Source organism: Arvicola amphibius, chromosome X (genome assembly GCF_903992535.2).
Source record: "Arvicola amphibius chromosome X, mArvAmp1.2, whole genome shotgun sequence".
Classification (NCBI taxonomy): Eukaryota; Metazoa; Chordata; class Mammalia; order Rodentia; family Cricetidae; genus Arvicola; species Arvicola amphibius.
In genome coordinates, this window is record NC_052065.1 from 5,166,068 (window position 1) to 5,188,837 (window position 22,770).

The 22,770-nt window shown below is 36.2% G+C and overlaps 1 protein-coding gene across 4 annotated transcripts in view; it reads left to right on the plus strand.

The window, feature by feature from the left end:
* Window positions 1-22,770, plus strand: part of Bclaf3 (BCLAF1 and THRAP3 family member 3) — a 62,634-nt gene that overhangs the window by 17,570 nt on the left and 22,294 nt on the right. For 3 of the 4 annotated variants that reach the window (XM_038316397.1, XM_038316396.1, XM_038316398.1), the window contains exons 2-10: window positions 1,174-1,250; window positions 4,936-5,505; window positions 6,158-6,808; window positions 8,234-8,409; window positions 9,808-9,922; window positions 10,773-10,836; window positions 12,128-12,243; window positions 20,952-21,066; window positions 22,382-22,477. In XM_038316397.1, coding sequence (XP_038172325.1) covers window positions 1,210-1,250; window positions 4,936-5,505; window positions 6,158-6,808; window positions 8,234-8,409; window positions 9,808-9,922; window positions 10,773-10,836; window positions 12,128-12,243; window positions 20,952-21,066; window positions 22,382-22,477 — 1,944 coding nt within the window. In that variant the 5' untranslated portion in view covers window positions 1,174-1,209. The remainder of the gene's footprint in view (window positions 1-1,173; window positions 1,251-4,935; window positions 5,506-6,157; window positions 6,809-8,233; window positions 8,410-9,807; window positions 9,923-10,772; window positions 10,837-12,127; window positions 12,244-20,951; window positions 21,067-22,381; window positions 22,478-22,770) is intronic. The other variant, XM_038316399.1, reaches the window with a different exon arrangement.

The following is a 22,770-nucleotide window of genomic DNA, read 5'->3' on the forward strand; positions in this document are numbered from 1 at the left end:
ATGAAGGATTATTCCACAGCAAAACTGGTTGGGTCCCTGACCAGAAAACAAAAGAATAAGTCAGACAAACCAGGAAAGGTGAGTAGATAAGTAGTGGTAGGAGTAGAGAGGAGAAGCCTTAGAACTTCCACTACTCAGATTCAGTTGCCTTGGAAATATTGCAGAAAGGGAATTGTAGGACATGTCAGAATAAACAGTACATACTTTAGATTTAAGCATAAAATGTTAAATATGGGTTGGATTTTCACGGGTGCTGAGATGTTACCAGGCTAAAGTAGTTTTTTTTTTTCCTGTTTTTCTATTTTGTGAGTATGCTGTTTTATTTTTCAATGTTGGTATGATAGCAAAGCTAGAGGTGTGTTTTGCCTTCTTTAATTTGGCCAGCTTTTGAAAGCTGATATGTGTTTTATATTATAGTACATCTCAAGATGGTCTAACAATGTCTTTTACTTTTTTTAAAGCAGGGTCTTGCTATGTAACCCAAGTTGGCCTCAAATTTGGTATATAGCACAGGCTGTCTTCAAACTCATCCTCTTGTCTTAGCTTCCCAAGTTCTAGGATTATGCTACCATGCCTGGCTATGTTTTTACATTGTCCTGGTACTTTCTTTGTAGACCAGGCTGGTCTCAAACTCACAGGTACTGCCTGCTTCTACCTCCTGAGTGCTGGGATTAAAGGCATGTGCCACCACTGCCTGGCTCTGTTTTTACATTTTAATGGATTGTTTGGTTTTATTTTTTGTTGTTTTATTATTTTTTTTTTAAATAGAGTTTCTCTGTGTAGCCCTAGCTGTCCTGGAACTCTGTAGACCAGTCAGTCTGGTTTCAAATTTATAGAGATCCACCTGCCTCTGGGATTAAAAGTGTGCACCACCACTGCCAGGCTAAAGGGATTATTGTAATAAGACAGAATTAATAGACTTAATTCATATCTTATGTTGTACAACATCTACAACAAATTTCAATGTAGTCCTTTACAGAAACCATTTGTTGATCTTGTTTGAATTCTTTTTATCTTGACAGTATTTTACTAAGGAGGGTACTCTTATTCCTGTTTTGCAGATCAGGAAATAGATGCACAGAAGAATTAAGCAGCTTTCTCTTTGCATTTGCCAGAGCATACTATACTCTAACAACAAACAAACAAACTTGCTAATGTTTTATTTCTTTGCAGTGTGAAAAGTGGATCAGGTGACTCATATGCTAAAGGATGGCACGGTCAAGATCCAGATCCCCCAGGTGGAAACAAAGGTGAGGAGTTCCATGTCTTACACAGTTAACTTGAATTTGGAAATCATCATTTCTGCTCAAGCTTCCATTAAACTTCCAATAAGCTCACTGGACCTGGATGTTCACAATAGGCAATCGATCAGTATTTCTAAATTCAGGAAGCTGATGAATTTTTTTTAATTGGGGCTGGTAGCTTGAATTTAAAATAAAAAGAAATTCAGTGACCACAACCAGAGTGCGAAATGACTTTGAGAGGGTTAAATTCTTTTTAGCTAATGAGGTTTATAGCTCTTCAGTGTATGCTTCATTTAAGTTTTTATAATATGTTTCAAGAAATTTAGTCAGAAAATAAAGTGTTTCCTGTCTTGGCAAAATAGTGGTTTTAAATAGCTCAATTATAGTTCAACTTTCATTTTTTTCTGGTATTTGTCAGTACTATAGTACACATAATTAGATTGGAATAGTTCAACCAGTTTATTGTATATCACCTACAGCCAAGTTCTGGGACTACAAATACAAGTATGCCGTCTTCATGGCCTCAGCAGCTCACAGGTTGGCAATAGGCAGTTCTGATACAGTGGGAAAGTGCTGTGCTTATGACTTGGGCAAAGCATTCTGCACTTGTAGGGACAGAATAATTCTGCTTTGCAGCCAGTAAGTTTTGGACTGATGTAAAGGACTACTATTACATACATTAAAAATGAACTATGATTTTTATGTTAATATAGCTTGGCTATTGTTCTTGCTTCGATAATACAGTGAATCATCAGTCAGTTAGTTTTATAAATGCCACAAAATCATGTTGTATTTGGTAGAAATTTCAAAAAGAAAAGAGAATGTAAAGACAGAAATGACTATAACATGGATGATAGCACAGAGATTATTTTACTCTTTTAGTGAGGCTCTGGTAATGGGCACAAGGACTCCATCAAGCATAGTGCCTAATTTTCTAATTCCTTCTCTAGGGTTTTTTTTTTTATTAAGAACTATAAAAGGTTTGACATTTTGGTCCTACTTGCAAGCAACATACAAGTTTGCCACTAGGCACTCCCATGTCAGAAATGTTCTCTCTACCTTCTAAGATCCCCTGAGGGCCAGTGCTTCAGAGTAGCTGGTTGCTGGATGATGCAAAACAGTCATAGGTTCTGGGGTTGTGAGACAACTGAGGAACTTGAGTCACTTGTAGTTAGTATTAATCTTATTATCATGGGCAACAAACAAATAAACCCTCTAACCCCAAGGGAGACCTTATCTCTCTTTCCAAGGCTGTTTCCTGGGGAACCAAAGTTGTCTCTGTCACTACTGTAAGGCATGCTACACTTGAGAAACTGGACAGTTGTCTCCTAACAGGCTCTTAGGGTCTCTTTTGCCCCTTTAAGAGAACTAGAAATGTTAACCATTAAAACAACTATTTCTAGAAGAAGTAAGTACTATACAATAAGACATAAAATACAGCGTCAGAGTAGATTTAAATGTGAATTAAGGGCTAAAGTTAAATCTTGAATAATTTCATCCAGTCTGGAAGATGTTTGCCTCTGACTGTCAGGTTCTCTCCTTAGCAGTGAAAAGAGATGTAATATCCCGGTAAATCCTCAGAGCCGCTAGTTACTTCCCACCCTGTGATGAAGTATAGCCATCTGGGTGACAGTTTCTGCTTCTGATAAGTAATCTGTCTAGCTTGGTGTCTCTGGAAGACAGTAGTGCCAGATCCACTGTAAGTGTCCTAATAGGTACTAAAGAAAATAGGTGTGCCTCCTTTCTTGTGTAACGATCCAGATTTTTCATTGGAAAAAAAAAAAGATTCATTCATGATTGCTCCAGTTACTTAGGAGGTTCTCAGAGCAAGTAAATTAAAAAATGCCAGGGCACACCTTTCTTACTGATTTGGAGACATTAAACCTTAAAGGAGATGATGAGAAATTGGTCAGGTCACATGGCAGAAAGGTTCTCAGATGTAAAGGTAAGCTTTATTGTGTTCTTTCCTTATCTTTTTTTTTGTCTTTTGTTATTTTGAACTAACTTGTTTTTTGAGACAGGGTCTCACTGGCTGACCTAGTACTTAGTATATAAACCAGACTGGCTTCAACCTCAGAGATCTATCTGCCTGTGCTTCCCAAGTACAGGGATTAAAGGTGTGAGGCACTATGCCCAGCCACCTTCCTTATCTTTAAGGCTGAGTAAACTACAGTGTTTTCCATGAATATGGGAGTCTTTACAAGTCTACAGACTTGCAGTGTCAAGGTACCAGAAAAGATAGATGCAGAGAGTATTATAGCTGTATTACAATGTAGGGTCCTTAGATCACTCCAAATGATCAGAAGACACCAGGTATGCAATTGCAGAAAGCAACGTCATTCTTGAGAGAAAAAAAAAAAAAAACAGCATGCCGGGGCCTGCCCAAAATGGCTTCGACCCTGGGGGAGGGTAAGGCAGACCCTTTAAGCCTGTTTAGGGGAATTCCAGCTTTGGCTAAGTGTACTTTAAAGTGATTGGGTATAGACCCTTACTGATACAGGAGTCATTTTATGATTGGCTCATGACCTTTGGTCAGCAACTGTGGTTGCAGTGTCAGGGGTCTGTCTGAACGAAAATAGCCAGTTCCTGCTTGTGTCCAGGTAGGACCTCATTGGCTACCAGGCTGGATGTACTTCCTGAGGATCTGGTTGAAGCCAGACATGAGTCAGAATAGGATGGTGGGGTAACATGGGGCAGAGGTCTTAGTAAACTGGCCCCTGGGGGAAAAAAAAAAACTACTGGCCCTGGTCCCTTCAACAGCACACTTTGGCTAGATTTATAAGCTGTTTGAACAACACATCTTTCAATTGTTATATAAGGGTCAGAAGATTTTGGAAAGAAAAGAAGTTTTTGCTAGAAGTATTTATGGAGGGATAGGCATATCCCTAGTAGTCCACTCTTGTATTTCCAGCTTACTAGTGGCAGAGGCAGAAAGATTGCTTTAAGTATAAGGTCAGCTTTGTCAATAGAAACAATACCGGTCAGGCTTGCTTTGGTTATAGAGTGGGAGTTGTTTTTTTCTTAAAAACAAACAAACAAACAAACAACTCTAATATATGAAGGAAAAGTCGAGATTGATGTCTTATGATTGTTTTTTTCTTTTTTGCCCATGCTACCTGTTAAGCTTCTTACTTTGGTATGACCATGAGGGACAGAACAGTTGGGAAATCTATGGAAACATTTCTTGGTATGAGTTTGGATTGTAGAATGCAGGTTCAGAGGTCATGTTCAGTTTTCTAAACACTCTGATGTATTTGTTCTTACTTTGTTCTTGCTTGTTTCTCACTTGGCTATTGAACCTGATGTAAGCTTTTCCTGATTGGCCTTTTGGAGTTGCTACATTTTCTTTTGTTAGAACTTTTCTATCAGTAGTCTCTAAAAAAAGATTGTGCTATATATAGCTGATCTGGTCCCCCTCCAATATGATAGGTCCGTTTAACTCAGATGGATGTGCTCATTGAATACGTTAGTTTTGATGAAGAGAATATAGTTGTCAGGTAGGACAAAAGAATCATTAGACCTCCTCACCCCAATGTATAAATTTCTGGTACATACATAACAAATTTATAGATTTACCTCAAGTGGATTAGTAGTGGAATTCTAGGAAAGGTCAGTGTTTTAGTTAAGTCACACTATGCAAACAGTTAAATGTCTTAAAGTTAACTAAATTTCTCTATGTTTGTTTACATAGGTCATTATCACCACAATCTAGGAATTATGAATACTATGAGGAAAGACATTTCCATGGGCACTATGACCCTGAATATAGAGATGATCCAAAAAGACCCTTTACTTGGAGACTGGACGATGAGAAACATGGGCAGAATAAACTAAGAATTTCCCCTCGTGTGAATCCGTATTATCGGTCTTATGAAAATAGATCACCTTCCCCAAATGTAAAGTCTGTAGAAAAATTTGACACATATAATTCTCACCAAGAATATTTCCCTGGAAGAGGGGATGATGACAGAAGATCTCAATATATGCCCACATACTCAGAAAGTGCAACAAACTATACAGAGCATGAAAGGGATTGTTATTCCCCCAAAATGCAAGGAAGGTTTATTCCTGAGGAGCGCAGAGTTAGAGGAAGTGGGAGAGGAGGGAAGCCACCGCAGATGTCACTGGAAGATTCCTTTGGATTTGAAGAGACATGGCATGAAGATGAATTGAGACACCAGAGGGTCCAAGAAGAAAACTATCCTCAGTCACCCAGAAGAGGCTCAGAAGACTTTGATGCAAGGAACCCTTTTCAGAAAAGGTACAGGAAATCATTAAGCCTGGGCAGTTTGGCATAAGACCTCAAGTAAAAGTCTGTTACTTTTATGTTGACTGTGATCACTTTTTTTTTAATCTCAAAAGATGAGAATATTTCTTTTTTGCCAGGCGGTTGGTGGCACATGCCTTTAATCCCAGGATTTGGGAGGCAGATACAGGCAGATTTCTGTGAGTTCAAGGCCAGCCTGGTCTACAGAGCCAGTTCCAGAACCCACTCCAAAGCAGCGCAGAGAAACTCTGTCAAAAATCAAACAAACAAAAAGATTATTTCTTTTCAAGTAATTCATACTAATAGCTAGAATATGTTTTTCTTTTCTTTTTGGTGTTTGAGACAATGTTTCTCTATGTAGCCTTGACCTGGAACTCACTCTGTAGACCAGACTAGTCTTGAACTCAGAAATATGCCTTTATCTCCAAGGTGCTGGGATTAAAGTTATGTGCCTCTGTGCCCAGCTAAAGCGAGAATGTTTTTAAAAGATGTTACTCTTAACTTTATGTGTTTTTATAAGTTGGCATGAGGTCTTATATCTTGTCATTGCAATGCCGTGTTTTAAGGTCAGATTGCTCAATATTCTACACATTGAAATTTTTTACTTCAGTGTATTGCAAATATAAACTTTTTTATGTCAACACAGGTATCCTGAGGATCATGATTTCAGAAAGTATGACTACACACCAAAAAGACCTACAGATGCAGCAAGGTATGAAAATAGAGAGCCAGCCAGAATCCCAAAGTGGAAGCCTGAGCATTCTTTTGTACCTTTTCAAGAGAAGAATGAAGAGTGGAGCTACGGATCACAAAGCCATAGGTACACTGAGAGAGAATACCCAGAGCTAATTTCAGCAACCAGAGTATCTTATGACTACCGTCACAAACATCATAAGCTTTCAGATAGTGAACAGGACTTTCCCGATGAGAGATTTCAGAAGTACTTGAAGGAAGAAGACAGAAAATACAGTTCTCTAAAAGTTTCTGGAAATAGAGAGTCAGATTGTTTCAGTACTACAAGAGGAAGAGAGAATGAAAATGATCAGGTCAATGGGCCCTTTCAACTATACAAGAAAGACTGTATTTCTTATACTAATAGAAATATAAAGGAAGCTGATTTGGGGCCTTGCAGTGACAAATGGAAGAAAAAAGGAAATAAAGAAGATTGCAGAAAAGAGAGTGCCTCTTCTAGTAAACAACTTGATGCAAGCCCAGAGCATGAAGAGAAACGATATTCATTTGTCAAGAAGAAATCACTTACTGTTCAAGTAGACGTGAACAAGATGAACACATTTAGGTATTAGCATTTTAAAATATTCATTAATAGATTTTTTTTCCACCTTAATTTTCAGCTTCCAAGATGGGATTTGTACTGTTAGTTAGGGTACATTGAGTGTTCAAGAAATTACCAAGATTTTTCCCCAAAGTCCTGTAACGAGGAAAAGTTATGTAGCTAGTAATAGGTGATCGTGTGTCTTCTGGTTCTCATAGCTTATCTCCAGATAATTCTTAGGTTTAGGGCATTTCAAGGACTTATTTCTCTTTATGAAGTTAGGTGTTTTTATACTGCCGGGTTGTTGTTTTTTTAATCCAGGCATAGGAGAGTTCAGCTTCTATTCTTTTTGTTTGCGTGTTTGTTTTTTGAGACAAGGTCTCACTATGTAGCCCTGGTTCTCCTAGAACACTCTTTGTAGACCAGGCTGACCTCAAACTCAGAGAGATCAATCTGCTTTTGTCTCCCAAGTACTGAGGATTAAAGGTGTGTGCCACCACCACACCAGGCCAGCATCTGTTCTTTATGCAGCTTCTCAGACTGTTCCTTGTTGCTTTTGATATTCATAGAATCTTTTAGCAGGAGGGGATCTTAGCAGGTCCTTATTTTATAAAGGATAAAAGTTAGATTTTGGAAGTTGAAATGTCTTTTTTTTATGTCTTTTGGGATCCCAGGAGACAGATAACTTGATGTGTGATTCCTACTGTGGTTTCAACATGACTGAATTTAACTGACTAGATTATTATCCAATATGAGGGAATGAGGCTACAATTGTTGTATGCATGAGCGTGCGTGTGTGTCTGTATATGTGTGTGCTTGCGTGTGTATGCATGATGTGTGAATGCTGGCACATATGTTCCATGGCAGGTGTGGATATAACAGAGAGAGCACAGTTTTGGGGAGTTGTCTCTCTCCTTCCACCATGAGTTCTAGGGATCAAACTCAGGTCATCAGGCTTGCATGGCAGATTCTTTTACTGCTGAGTCATCTTGCTAGGACACAGTTAATTTCTTAACAGATTTAGTTTCAAAACACTATTCTAAGCTTCTCATTATTTATAATGAGGGAGAATTTTTATTAAGTCAGGTTTTTAGTTTTAATAATAGCTTTTAAAGTATGGAAAGTATAGTAGTGGTTCAAAGTGGCTGATTACAATCTTTTGACAATATTGAAGAATAAAAATAGTTTGATTATTTCTTGTATATTAGGTGACTTTAATGCCTTGTATGTTTGAAGGAAAAATTTACTTAGAATTGTGATTTGAAAGAGCTCAGGACCATTTATCTATACTTATCTTCCACTTGTGGTTATTAGTTTTATAGCATGTACTTTTGTACCTAAATTATGACAGAATAAATATATTTTTAATGTTTAGCTATCTTAATTTTAGCAAATTCTATTCTTATATAAACAGTTTCAAATTTAATTAAACATCTCAAATTATTTTAGGTCCACTTCTAGATATTCTGCAGAGAGGCAGCTATCACATGATTTGGTTGCTGTTGGCAGAAAAACTGACAATTTTCATCCAGTATTTCAACATCTCAACTCACCTCAGAATCCAGAAGACAAACCTACAGAAGAATTTGCTCAGGAAATCATAACACTAATCCATGAAGTTAAAGGTTGGTATATTTTGCCCAAACATTATGTATAGCACAAAAATAATGCACTAACTTTTCACAAGACACAAATACTTTAATAATACTCCATTTTAAGTTAGGAAATATGTTGGAAAGAGTACCAGACATTCATTCAAGCGTAGGTTTTTTTTTATGTATTTTCAATAACTTTCTGCTTCAAATGCTAGTGGATTGCAAATCATTAGTTAGTAAAAGATCAGCCTTCTCCAAACAACAGGAATATTGAGAACCTAAAAAAGGAGGAAGAAGCAATAAAAACAGGTATAAATTCCAGATAATCAGAAGTTAGGTTATTTTATGATATTATCAACCCACCCTCAGGGCCTTCCTAGGACTTTTTACCATAAGCTTGTTCCTGTGTGATCAGTGGAAGATTTCATTTTTTTTGTATGTGTGACATCAAAGAGTTCATTAGGGCTTTAAAGATTTGCATTAAAGTTTTGTTTTGATAAATTTTCACTAATTGGAAAAGCAGTGTTATAAAACAACTTTCCCTAGTAGTGCTGCTTAAATTATAGATATTCTAGACAAGAGACTTTTAGTATGTCAAAATTTTATTTGCTTTAATCTTTACCTTCATGAAACGTATTTTTAAAATAATTATTGGTGCTGAAGAGATAGCTCAGCAGTTAAGAGTATTAACAGCTCTTGAAGAGGCCTCAGGTTCCCAGCACTTGCGTGACTGAAGTATACAGCTTGTTGGGAACAGTTTATCCTCTTAGCTCAATCTCTTTTTACCCAAAGAAAATACAGTTTTCAGGAAGTATGGTAGTATTTTACCGAAAAATAGATTGTCCCAGAACAGGACTAGTGAATTAGAGAAGGTTGCTTGCATAGCTTTGGGCCGGTTAAGTATATTCTTTTCTATACTATTAAGAACTTGCTGCAAAGCTAATTTTAGAATGTCTTTGTGAATTAAAGTTAATGTAAAAGTGAAGTGGTATTGGAAGGCACTCTGATATTTAAACAGAACTTCCAGTATTTGTTCAAAGATTATTTTAATTTAATTGCTAGTTGATATAATTTTCACTGTTGTTGAACTATAGAGTGTCTTTCTTACATTCTGGATAGAGTGTGGTCTTACCATGGAGCAGAATGATTGTTACTTTGACAATGTCATTCTTGTAGACAAGAAAGTAATTATGGCAGATAGGAAGAAAACCCTTCAATTTATATGTCAAGTTTTTAAAAATTCTTTGGTTTTAGAAAAGCATGAGCATTACAACTTAATATGCAAATAAAGTTTGGGTCTTGTTGTTATTCCATGGAGAACAATTTGGATATATTTTAATGGCCCCTTCTTGATCTTGAGCTTTATGTAATCTTTTTTAATGGCAATCAGTTTCGTGTTGTCATGGAACTATTTGTTTCCTTTTCCAGAAAGTTGTTTTGCAGCATCTAATGTTACTTTACATGAGCGTTTCTCAAGAATACAAAACAGACATGATGCAGATTTCAATCAAATGAAATTGAATTCAGATCCAGAATTTCACAGGTAATGATTACTCTGTTTCCATTTACCTCATGAGAATAAACCTCAGAATAGATTGGAAAAGGTCCAGCTTTCTAAGCCTACTTTTTTGGGCTTGGTATACACTCTAAGGGTACACATTGTACATAAGAAAAAAAAAGATCAGTCTAAGCAGTTACTGGACCAGTGCACATCGATGAAATAGCTTGCATTAACGTCATTGACTAACACTGTTTGAAATATGTGGAACTTTGAAAATACTTACCTACCTTTGATTCTGTTGTGTCTATGCTAGTTGCCTACTGAAGTTAACGCTGGAGGATGTCAAGCCATTGGAATCGGTTACTTTAAGTGGTCACAAATGATTGTTCTGAGGCCTGAGGATGAAAGAATGCCTTCTGCTGACACTTGTCCAAGCATATCGTATACCCTGTGTGGAGTGCTAAGATTAATCAGTGTTAGAATGTTGTGTCTCACCAAAATACAGTTTGAGGTCACTATTAATAATGATTAGAGAGCCACCAAAACTTCCCTATAATGTGGTCCATAGGATATGTATAGACTAGTACTTTGCCATATGGTGAAAACCTAGCAGGGCATGGTGGTGCATGACTTTAATCCCAACACTTGGGAGACAGAGGCAGGCAAATTTCTGAGTTTAAGGCAGTAAGTTTCAGAACAGCCAGGACTATATTAGAAAGACCCTGTCTTAAACAAACAAAATAAATGAAAACCTACCTGACAGCAGGTTTCTTCTGCTTTTTCCAAGACCTACTGGTTTTATTTCAAATTCTGTTCTATAGTAAAACAATCAAGGTATCAGTGCATAATATAATTAGCATAATTATTTAACTATATCTCTTTATTATTTTAGGAGAATAGATATGTCTTTGTCCGATCTTCAGAATAAGCAGACTATGGTATATGAACCAGATAAGGTAAGTGAATACAATTATTATTGGTATATTAGCAGGAAAAGGTTTGTGACAGGATCCAGAAAGGAGTTAAAGATATATGAAGAAAGGCTGATATCCATGAATCTAAAATTGAAAAAGTTCTCAAAGTGACTGATAGCAGTCCAGGGTAGAGTAAGAATACCAAAAACACATTTTCTTTGAGATTATTAAGGATAGCAACTTTGAAAAATTGATTTAAAAATATTTAATACTCATCCCCAGTCTCCTCAGTGTAAAGCTTACAGAAAATATGATTGATAGCCGTTTTTCTAAATCTGGCACATGAAATATATATTTTTAATTGTATGTGAAAGAAATACAAAGGAACTATGGCATTTGGTGCTGCCCTTCTGTTTGCTGTAGAATTTAAGAACTATTCTGTGGATTATAAACTAGCAAAATAATGAAAATAATTCTAAATTTCTATATTATCATGTATGTGGCTCCTACCCAACACCTCTCCTTCCCACCTTCTGTTATACTGATTAGAAAGACTGTTGAGAATAACCAGGTTGAAAGACAAATCTTTTAAAGCTTGTCAAAATCTAAATGAATTGTTAAGCTTTCCTTTGAGAATCTTTCTGTAGTGAAGAGATTTTAATGTAGTTTTGGTAGACTAAGTAATTTTTCACTTACAAAGTTTTTGTTAATACAGATAGTTTATTGAATGATAGTTTAATAAAATTTCTAATTTAGAAAATTAATTGTCTTTGTATTCAATTTATAGGAAATTTGAAGACTTAAAAAAATCCATAATTCCTGTAGTTATAACGTGATCCATTTTAACAGTCTATCAGATGCACTTCCGTATGCTTTTTTCATAATCCATACTATCACTTTTATGTTAAAGTTCTAAATTCCTCCCATGGCCTTTTACAATCATGGTTTTTAAGTTTTAAATTTTTTCACTAATGTTTTTCATATTGACTTCGATATATCATTTATTGATTTTAATGACTGTATAGTTTTGTTTTTATTTATTTACCATAATTTAATTCATAGTTCTTTTCTTTAAATTATTTTTACATTTAAGTTGCTTCTTTTTGTTATTTTAAATATTTTTAAAGAGGCAACCTTTTCTTTGGGATATAATCCCAGAAATAGGATTCCTAGTTCAAAATTAAGAACTTTTCTGACTAATGTCAATTGTGTCTCAAAGTATTTATATCAGTTTATACTACCACTAGCAGGATGAGTATAAAATAATTAAGGACTTTTAATTAAGATTCTTGTTAGAAATGTAATTGGTTTATATTCTGTCAAAATTCCTCAGACTCTGGTCAAAGTAATAGATCCAAATGACCTGCGACATGACATTGAAAGAAGGAGAAAAGAGCGGTTACAGAATGAAGACGAGAACATTTTTCATATGACTAATCCTACAGAGAGGTAATTAGTAAAGGAAAAATATCCTGCTATCAAAGAGCTTTTTGTTTCAGCAATTTTTATATTTTTGTATGATTAATGTTAGTCTAGGAATTTAAGTTCTCAGATCTGTTTTATGTTTATTAAAATTATTCATTGGTTATCACATGAAGTTTGATTTAAACATCAAAAACAATGGAGTGGGTGAATATTTAAGGTCTTCCTAAGTCTAAAGAAGAGAGTATAATAGTTGTTTGTGTTCGGCTCAAGCGGATTAAAACTAATAGGGTTGGACCTTTATATTCTGACTTAGTTTGAATAACTACAAAATTCTGAGGTCAGTACAGTTCTCTTTGGGAACTCTTCTTGGGTCTATGAAGTAGGCAGGTATAGTAGAACAGGTGGAAAAAGCTGGGAGTGGTGGCGCACACCTTTAGTCCTAGCACTCTGGAGGCAGAGGTGATCCATAGTGAGATCCTGTCTCAAAAACTAAACAAAACAAACAATAAAAAGAAACGGTAGAGGGAGACCTCAATTTGAATCTCATTGACTCTGCTCATTTACAAACTGTCAACAAATTTTATAAATCTTTAGGAATCTCTCCATATTATAATGATGAGACCAGCTTATTATGCAGGGAAAGCTATGCTATTAAGTCACTGGCATCTTAGAAGTTATACCATGTACAGCAAAGAGGTCATCATCATATCATGTTTTCTTTGCAGGCGTCTTCTGTCACACTTTGCAGGAGTCTTTAGTCATCTAAATTGGCCCCAGTCTACCTCTAGTTCTGAGAACTGGTAGAACCTATGGCACCTGTGTAACCCCCATAATGATTATGAGGAATAATTGAATGAGACAATTTCTAGTTTGGTCAAGAGTCTTTAATCAGTTTGAATCTCTCAGAAGCAGGGATTTGAATAGAAAGAAATAATGATAATTCTTTTTACATGATCCTTAGTGTCAACTCATAAAACATTTAAATATTTGACCAGATTTTTAAATCAACTCCATACTCAAAATACATGAAGCTTGTTTTAACTAGACTTGATTTTGATAGTAAGTTTGAGACTAATTAAGAGACAGTGAAAGTGTGTGTTTTGGTATATAAAGCAATTGGAATATGTAAAAGTCTTGTCCTCTGGGCAAAAATTTCCTAATATGATATGCTTAACACATGGTATTACCTTGTTTTTACTGACAAGCTGTCTGTTGTGTTTTTCTTGGCATTAGAAACACAGTGTACCAAGAAGTGGATTTTTTAAAAAAACATTTGCGATTATAACCATATCATAAATGCTCCAGGACATATCTTTACCCTTTGAGATGATTAGAACTTGAATTCAATTAGAAATTGAATCTGTTTGGGTTCAGTGCCCAGCTCTAGGAACCCTAGCTATGTGAATGACTTGGGGTAGGTTATCTAGCCTCTGTTTCCTCATCTGTGAAAATAGGAATGAGAACTGTGCTTATCTCATAATAGTGATCAGGATTAGGTAAAATGTAGCTGGTTATCATTAAGCTTTCTTAATTTAACTTTGAGGACTATTGTAGCATGAAACATGAGAATTTTTTTTAAATTCAGTATTTTTTGCCATAAAATTCACCCTTTGTAAGTAAGCAATTTGAGTTGTTCTTACTTTAGTCACAGAGTTGTATAAGAACCATTTATCTTGGCCGGGTGGGCTACTCAGAGAAACCCTGTCTCAACTCCTCCCAAAAGAAAAGAACCACTTATCTTGTAGGGTGGTGGTGGCCCACGCCTTTAATCCCAGCACTTGGGAGGCAGAGGCAGGTGCATCTCTGTGAGTTCGAAGCCAGCCTGCTCTACAAGAGCTAGTTTCAGGACAGGTTCCAAAGCTACAGAGAAACCCTGTCTCGAGAAACAAACAAACAAACAAACAAGCAAAAAAAAGGACCACTTATCTCAAAAATATTTTGTCACTCCAGAAGAAAGCAGTGTACCTAACTGTGGAACACCCCCTCCCCACTTTTTCATTTTCCCTTCCCTGGAAAACCAGTTACACATTCTATGGATTGCCTATTCTTAGCATTTCATATAAATGCAGTAATATGTCTGGCATTTCGTGACTTCTTATTTTATGTAGCATGTATTAAAAGTTTATCCATACTATAGTACAAGGGTTTCTTTTATGACTAAATAATGCTACATTGTATGGATGTGTCATTTGTTGTTTATCCATTTATCAGTTGATGGTCTTTAGATTTGTTTTTACTTTTTGGTTATTGTGAATAAATAGTGTTGTGAACATTTTGTGTGCAAGTTTCATTGTGGTCATGTCTTCATTTTTATGAAGCATATACCTACATGTAGAATTGAGGAGTTAGATGATTATTACCAAACTGTTTTTCAAAATGACTATATCATTTTACACTCTAATAGCAATGGAGAGGTTCAAGTCGTTCATGTCTTTACCATCACCTGTGAGGTTCTTTTTTTCTTTTTCTTTTCTTTTTCTTTTTAAAATGATACTATGGGGGGCCCAAGTCCTTCTGATCGAGGCCCCCCCCCAAAAAATGATACTAGATCTGGGGAGATTGCCCAGTGGGTAAACATGCCTGCTGTTAAGCCCAACAATTTGAGTTCAATTTCTGGAACCCATGTGGAAGAAGAGAGCTGAATCCACATGTAGTTCTCTGACCTGATTGTGTAGATTATAGCAGAGGCATACATACACTTACACATGAATATACATGCCTATGCAAACACACAATGTAAATAAACATGAAATTTAAAAATTTTAAATGATGAACTGTTCATCTTTGACTCAGTTCAGTTTCCTTACTAAAGTAAAATTTATCCTTTTATCTTAGAAATAAGGTTTGCCAATTTTAGTATGTAGTTTGTAGAGAAATTCAGATAAAGCGTAATGTCATAAATCATAGGATTTAGTGATTTCCTCCTATGGTATTTCAATTAAGATGTAAGTTATGTGAAGGCTCTCTGTGTTTCTTCACCAATATATTCCATTGCCTTGAGCTAGTCCATATTTGCTAAATGTGTAAAGACTTTACAAAGCAATAGCTATAAGGCATTTCTATCTGGATTACTATTTCTTAGTGTCCTGGGATCTTTTACCAACAAACTTAATTCTTTGACATTCCATACAATGTATTGCTGTTCTCTCTTGACTCCTCAAGATGTTTAATATCTTACCTTGATGTCTCCAGGCCTTATGATGTCTCCAAGTCTTCTGGCACATGATTTCTCCTTCTAACCAGAGTTACTAAATCCTCTACAATGTAAATTGAGATGTGTTATATAGATATGGGCCATGTGTTAACAAAAGCTTAAAAATTATAGCCCTGAACTCCAAAAGGCCATGAAGCTACCAAAACCTTATTTTTCAGTAGGGAACTTATGGGGAAAGACGGTTTATACTAAATTAGTGTGAACTTCATCTAGGGCTTTCCATATACAGGTGATGCATAATTTCTTGTTGTAAAGTGACATTTCTATGTTTTGTGGATACAATGAAAACTACACAAAACTCTTGACTTCCTGGCACTTGGAACTTGATGGTAGGAGAAAGAAAATGTCATTGCAATGGTTGGTTAAAAACTAAGGTAGAAGTGGAAATTCACGGAAGAGTGCCTTGTGTGATACAGTTTTACAGTTTTAGTGGCATATGAGTTGATTGAAAGAATCAGCCAGCTACATCAGACCGGGGAGTATAGTACTTCAAAACAGGGAACCACATGCAAAGATGGTAAGGCAAAAGCATGTTTTTCTCTTGGCTAAGGACTAGAATTATATCTAGTGGGGTTGTAGTGTAGTAGAAAGAAGAGAGGGAGAGTGGGGAGATGGCTCAGGGGGCAAAGCACATGCTGAACAAGGCTGACCTAGATTTAGGTCTCCACAATAATCCTGTTGTACTTCTACTGGGAGATGGGAGACAGATACAAAATAACAGCTGGCAGCCTGTGGACTAGTCTGAAAGAGAAACAGTAAATAAGACACCTGGTCTCCCAAGATGAAAGGTAAAGAATGACCCCTCAGGTCATTATCTGACTTTCATATCTGCGCTGTTACACATGTGTGCCTGCACCTATATAAACTTAGAGATATGTAAAAGTATACAAAAGGTTGAAAGTCAGTAGATGAGGCCAAATCATAAAGGACTTTGAAGGACATGAAAGACTATTTTACAGTGAGTGAAATTAGAAAAGACATGATCTCTGAATTTTAAAAGGATTACTGTGGCTGCAGTTATAGGAATTATAGACAAAACAATTCATTTTATGGCTGATTTCATTTTCATAATGCTTTTAAGTTTCATCTATGTTGTGTCATATGTCAGTGCTTTTTTTTTCTTAAAAACTTCATTTTAAGGCTGGAATGGTCTTTGGATATTCTTTTTTTTAATTTTCTTCCACTTCACACTTTTCTCTCCCCATCCCCCATCCCCCATCCCACCCCACCCCCATGTTCCCATTTTTTGTCCGGCAATCTTGTCTACTTCCAATATCCAGGAGGATAACTATATGTTCTTCTTTGGATGCACCTTCTTATTTAGCTTCTCTAGGATTTTTTTTACGAATTATAGGCTCAATGTCCTTTATGGCTAGAAACCAATTATGAGTGAGTACATCCCATGTTCATCTTTTTGTGCCTGGGTTACCTCACTCAGGATGGTGTTTTCTATTTCCATCCATTTGCCTGCAAAATTCAAGATGGCATTGTTTTTTACTGCCGAGTAATACTCTAATATGTATATATTCCACAGTTTCTTCATCCATTCTTCCACTGAAGGGCATCTAGGTTGTTTCCAGGTTCTGGCTATTGCAAATAATGCTGCTATAAACATAGTTGAACAGATGCTTTTGTAATATGATTGGGCATCTCTTGGGTAAATTCTCAAGAGTGGGATTGCTGGGTCCTGGGGTAGGTTGATCCCAAATTTCCTGAGAAACCTCCACACTGCTTTCCAAAGCGGTTGCACAAGTTTGCATTCCCACCAGCAATGGATGAGTGGACCCCTTACTCCACATCCTCTCCAGCAAAGGCTATCATTGGTGTTTTTGATTTTAGCCAATCTGACAGGTGTAAGATGGTATCTCAACGTTGTTTTGATTTGCATTTCCCTGATTGCTAAGGAGGTTGAGCATGCCCTTAAGTGTCTTTTGGCCATTCGAACTTCTTCTGTTGAGAATTCCCTGTTCAGTTCAGTGCCCCATTTTTTAATTGGGTTCATTAGCATTTTAAAGTCCAGTTTCTTGAGTTCCTTATATATTTTGGAGATCAGACCTTTGTCTGTTGCGGGGTTGGTGAAGATCTTTTCCCAGTCAGTAGGCTGCCTTTGTGTCTTAGTGACAGTGTCCTTTGCTTTACAGAAGCTGCTCAGCCTCAGGAGGTCCCATTTATTCAATGTTGCCCTTAATGTCTGTGCTGCTGGGGCTATACGTAGGAAGCGGTCTCCTGTGCCCAAATGTTGTAGAGTACTTTCCACTTTCTCCTCTAACAGGTTCAGTGTGTTCAGATTGATATTGAGGTCTTTAATCCATTTGGACTTGAGTTTTGTGCATGGTGATAGATACGGATCTACTTTCATTCTTCTACAGGTTGACATCCAGTTATGCCAGCACCATTTGTTGAAGATGCTTTCTTTCTTCCATTGTGTGCTTTTAGCTCCTTTATCGAAAATCAGGTGTTCATAGGTTTGTGGGTTAAGATCCAGGTCTTCTATTTGATTCCATTGGTCGACTTCTCTATTTTTATGCCAGTACCAAGCTGTTTTCAATACTGTAGCTCTGTAATAGAGTTTGAAGTCAGGGATGGTAATGCCTCCAGAAGTTCCTTTATTGTATAAGATTGTTTTGGCTATCCTGGGTTTCTTGTTCTTCCATATAAAGTTGATTATTGTCCTCTCAAGATCTGTGAAGAATTTTGATGGGATCTTTAAGGGGATTGCATTAAATCTATAGATTGCCTTTGGTAGTATTGCCATTTTTACTATGTTGATCCTCCCAATCCAAGAACAAGGGAGATCCTCCCATGAAGTTCTAGCAATAGCAATAAGACAACACAAGGGGATCAAGGGGATTCGAATTGGAAAGGAAGAAGTTAAACTTTCGTTATTTGCAGATGATATGATAGTGTACATAAGCGACCCGAAAAACTCCACCAAAGAACTCCTACAGCTGATAAACTCCTTTAGTATCGTGGCGGGATACAAGATCAACTCCAAAAAATCAGTTGCCCTCCTATATACAAAGGATAAGGAAGCAGAGAAAGAAATCAGAGAAGCGTCACCTTTCACGATAGCCACAAATAGCATAAAATATCTTGGGGTAACTCTAACCAAGGAAGTGAAAGACCTATTTGACAAGAACTTTAAGTCTTTGAAGAAAGAAATTGAAGAGGTCTTTGGATATTCTGCGTTGTATTTACCTGATTGTTCGTTTCTTATAGCTATTTGTGGGTTTCCACCTTTTGCCTGTTTTAAGGCATGCTGTTGGGTACACACGAGTAGCTATCTATTTATTGTAACCTTTCTGTTCTAGTGAATGTAACATAGCATCTCACTGTGTTTTTGATTGACATTTCCCTAATGACTAATGATAAACATTTTCATATGCTTTTTGGCCATTTATATGTCTTATGTAGAGAAATTTTCTCTAAATCCTTTGCCCATTTTATAATCAAATTAAAGTCTTTATTGCTGAGGCATAATAGTTAGGAGGGTTGTTTTGTTTGAAACAGGGTCTCACCATAAAGCCCTAGCTGGTCTAGAACTCACTATTGTAGCTCATGCTGGCCTCAAACTCATAGAGATCTATCTATTCTGCCTCCTAAGTGCTAGGATTAATGGCATGATACTACACCCGGATAAAAGAGTTCTTTACTATTCTCTAGGCCAGTGAGATGGTTCAGTAGGTAAGGCACTTTTACCAAACCTGACAACCTGAGACATACATATTTTTCCCTGACCTCCACATGTATGTTTTGACTCATATACAGTAATAAGATATAGTAGCATGTTAATAGTTCTTTATATATTCTAGATACTTCAGTCTGTTACTGGAAATGGTTGTGACTAGAAATGATCCAGATTTTAGATTATTTGGAATACTTACATATATATACTCAACTCTTGTGGGTAGGGGGCCCTTAACTAAACATGAAATTTATTTATGTTCTTTCATTCATTTTTCAGAAGGAATTTTTATACAATATTTTAATGTACCTTTGTTTTGACTATGTTTTTTCTTACATGGTCAGGTGTAGAATTTTTCTTCATGTTGGTGCTCAGAAGGCTTCAGATTTTGTAACATTTCAGATTTTTGTATTAGGGATGTTCAACAAGTATTCCTTTATTGGATATGTTTTACAATAAGGATTTTTATAGCATAAAGCATTTGTAATTTTGCCAAATAGAAATGAGCACTTCTAATATTTAGTCTATTTTTGACCTTTATCTTTTTTATAGGCAAGTATGTATGCTTTTTAAGTACTGAAATTATCCTTAATGTATAGTTTTGTAGTTACAGACTGCTATTTTGACTTAGTACCACATCACATTTTATCAGGATGGTGGGTTTCTGAACATTTCATAGATCCTGAAGTTTTATTTTGTGTCAGGTTCTGGAGTCAGCGATGAGAACACAAATAAACCATTAGTATTCAAAACTTACTTCATTAAACACACAGGTATAAGCAATAGCTACAAATAGGAAAGATAGCTGTTAGGACCACTAAATGCTGTATGTGTCACAGTAGGGCTATCTATTCCACCTCAGAGGAGTTTAGTAAAATTTTTGGACAAGGCTACGAATGGAGCCGAACTTTGAAGTTAATATAAAATATGGAAGGAAATGATCACAGAAGCAATTGCAGGTACAAAGTTGTGGAAGCAGGAAAGATCTTTGGGGCGATTGGAGGAAACCAGGTAGTAAGGCCATAAAGAGTCAGCGCAAAAAGGACACAGGAAATCATGAAGACTGACTTTTTTTTTAATTAAAGATTTCCATCTCCTTCCCTCCTCCTCCCCCTCCCCTCCCCTCCCTTCCACCCATACCCCCACTCCACCCCTCTCCTTTTAACCCATATAAAATTCATGCAAGGGGCTAAAGCAGGGCAGTTGGCTCCCTAGGAAACGGGACCTGCCAAAGACATAGGAAAGGTCTTAAAAATACTGTGGAGAGATGTAGGATATAACAAGGAAAGGCATTGCCAAGAGCTGTAGAAATGAGTCTTCCAGGATCTTTTTACCAAGCAGACTTGGAAGAGCCTGTTGTGACCTCAAGATCTCTTACATTGTCAGAAGGTGGAAGCCTGTCCTTTGCAGTATGAGAGCCCATAGCCTTGGCAGTATGGTGAACATGTTCTAGTTTTATACCTTACCTCTGATAAATAGGCTGGGTCATAAGCTGTTGATGCTTCTGCCAAGAATCTCAGTAAGTGGGGGCAGGGGAAGCAGGGATGCTTTTTCCTGAGGGGGAGAAATTCTTCCATGTATCAGCTATAGCCTCCAGGAGTCCTGTCCTTGGACCTCAGATTGAGACCCCTAGTACAAGGAATGTTGTTTTTGCTCTATTGCTAACTTCCAGCTTAGTAAAATCATGTTTGTTGAAAACATCAGTGTTAATAACTATCATTTATAGTTGTAGTAGTGACATATCATTGAAATTTTACTATTGTGCTATGTATCTGGAGTTTTTTTTCTCTTTAACTGGTTAAAGTAACAAGATTCTTTCTTTCTCTTTATTAGGAATCATCAGTGTCCCAGTTTTTCAAAGGTGAAGACAATTTGTGCTGATGGATTTCAAAAACCTTCACATTTTATAAAATCAAATTTTAGAAAATTTATTCAGAAACCTTACATAGTAAGATTGGAGTTTCAAGTTTTTAATTTTTGTACATTATAAATATATCCATACTTTTCAAAGTGGTTGTAACTTCATTGTGTTATAACAGTGTTGAGGCTTAAAAGATTTTATGATCAAGAAAACTTATCTCTTGTTTTAGTAGATTTCTTTTATTATAGTACTAATTTTCTAAAGCTCTTTTGGTGACAACTTCATTAAAATATGATTGCACACTATAAAGTTCATTTCAGGTGTATAATTTGGTGATTTTTAGTAATTCTTCAAGATGTGTTGTAGTCATCACCGTTGTCCAGTTGTTGGACTTAAGACAGGATTTTACTTTGTTGCTCAGGCTAAGCAGTGGAACTTGTTATACACCCCAGGCTAGCTTCAAATTTACAGCCCTCCTGCCTTCACCCACTAAGTGCTTGGTTTACAGGCTTGTGCCACTATGCCTGAATAGGATATTGTCATTATCCAGTAAGAGCTCTCATGCCTGTTTAATTATTCCATGTTTCTACCCCCACAAACCCACTAATCTCTCTATTTTAAAGATTTGCTTATAGAATAGATGATGAAATAATATCCAGCAGCTCTTCTGTAGGTGAGGACTGAATGATGGAAGTCAGTTAGTTTGTAACCTAATTTTAGAAGTAATATCCCATTACTGTACCGCATGGTTATTACAAGAAACAAGCTACTAGATCATTCCCACAAAGAGAAGCATCATTTATGGAAATAATTAGGAGCCATGTCAACAGCTGTCTAGTACAATCCTCCTCTGGCCATACTCCACAGAAATGGATTAAGTAGAAGGTAATAAGACTATTATATAGATTTTAGAAATTGGAAACTGGTTAATGAATACCATCTTAATTGTTTCTGCTAGAGGATTCAAGTTCTCTGTAGTTAGATTGCCCTGTAGTTCTTTCTCTTATTTCTGGGTCTTCCCAAGCTATTGCAACCTTTTATTGATTAGGCTAACTTGCCTATTGACAGTATGGAGAGTTTGTGTTTTTCTTGGCTAATAGACAGCCTTTACCAAGTCCTGCTGGCAATGGTTTTTTTTTCTTTCCAAGTAGCATACATAAGTAAATGCTAGATTTATAATCCACTTTCTAAAAGTTAACCATGGTGTTATACAGAGTGTTTTTTTTTACACTTCTCACAGGCATGAATGAAACTGGCCCCTCACAAACTAGCATGGGTCATATGAGAGAAGAAGTATGTAAGCTCCATGCTCCCTGACATAAACATATGTCTTCATTGGTGAGACTAGTTTTTAAAGTAACCTTTAACATATTATTAACCCATATTAATATTTTTTGTTCAGAACTATACTATGCAGAGAAAAGATGCCATTACTCAGAAGATATTTAGAGTTGAGGAAAATCGTCAAAACAGAAGAGGCTTTAAAAGGTCTTTCAAGGTATTGGGTATTGTTTTTCATTTATGTCTGACTACGGTTTTATATATTGGAAATAATGTTGCATTAGTGAGTTAAAAACTATTTTTGTGGTATTTTAAACAATAATTACAAACTAGTGTTTTGATTTATATGACTATTGATAGAATTTATACTTAACAATGACCAGTTTAATAATGATGTTTAATTAGGATTTGATTTTGAATTTCATTATTACTAGTGAAACTCTTTTTTTTTTTTCAAATAGCAACGTAGCTCCTTCTAGAAATTACCAAGGATTTAAGACTTAGGGCAGA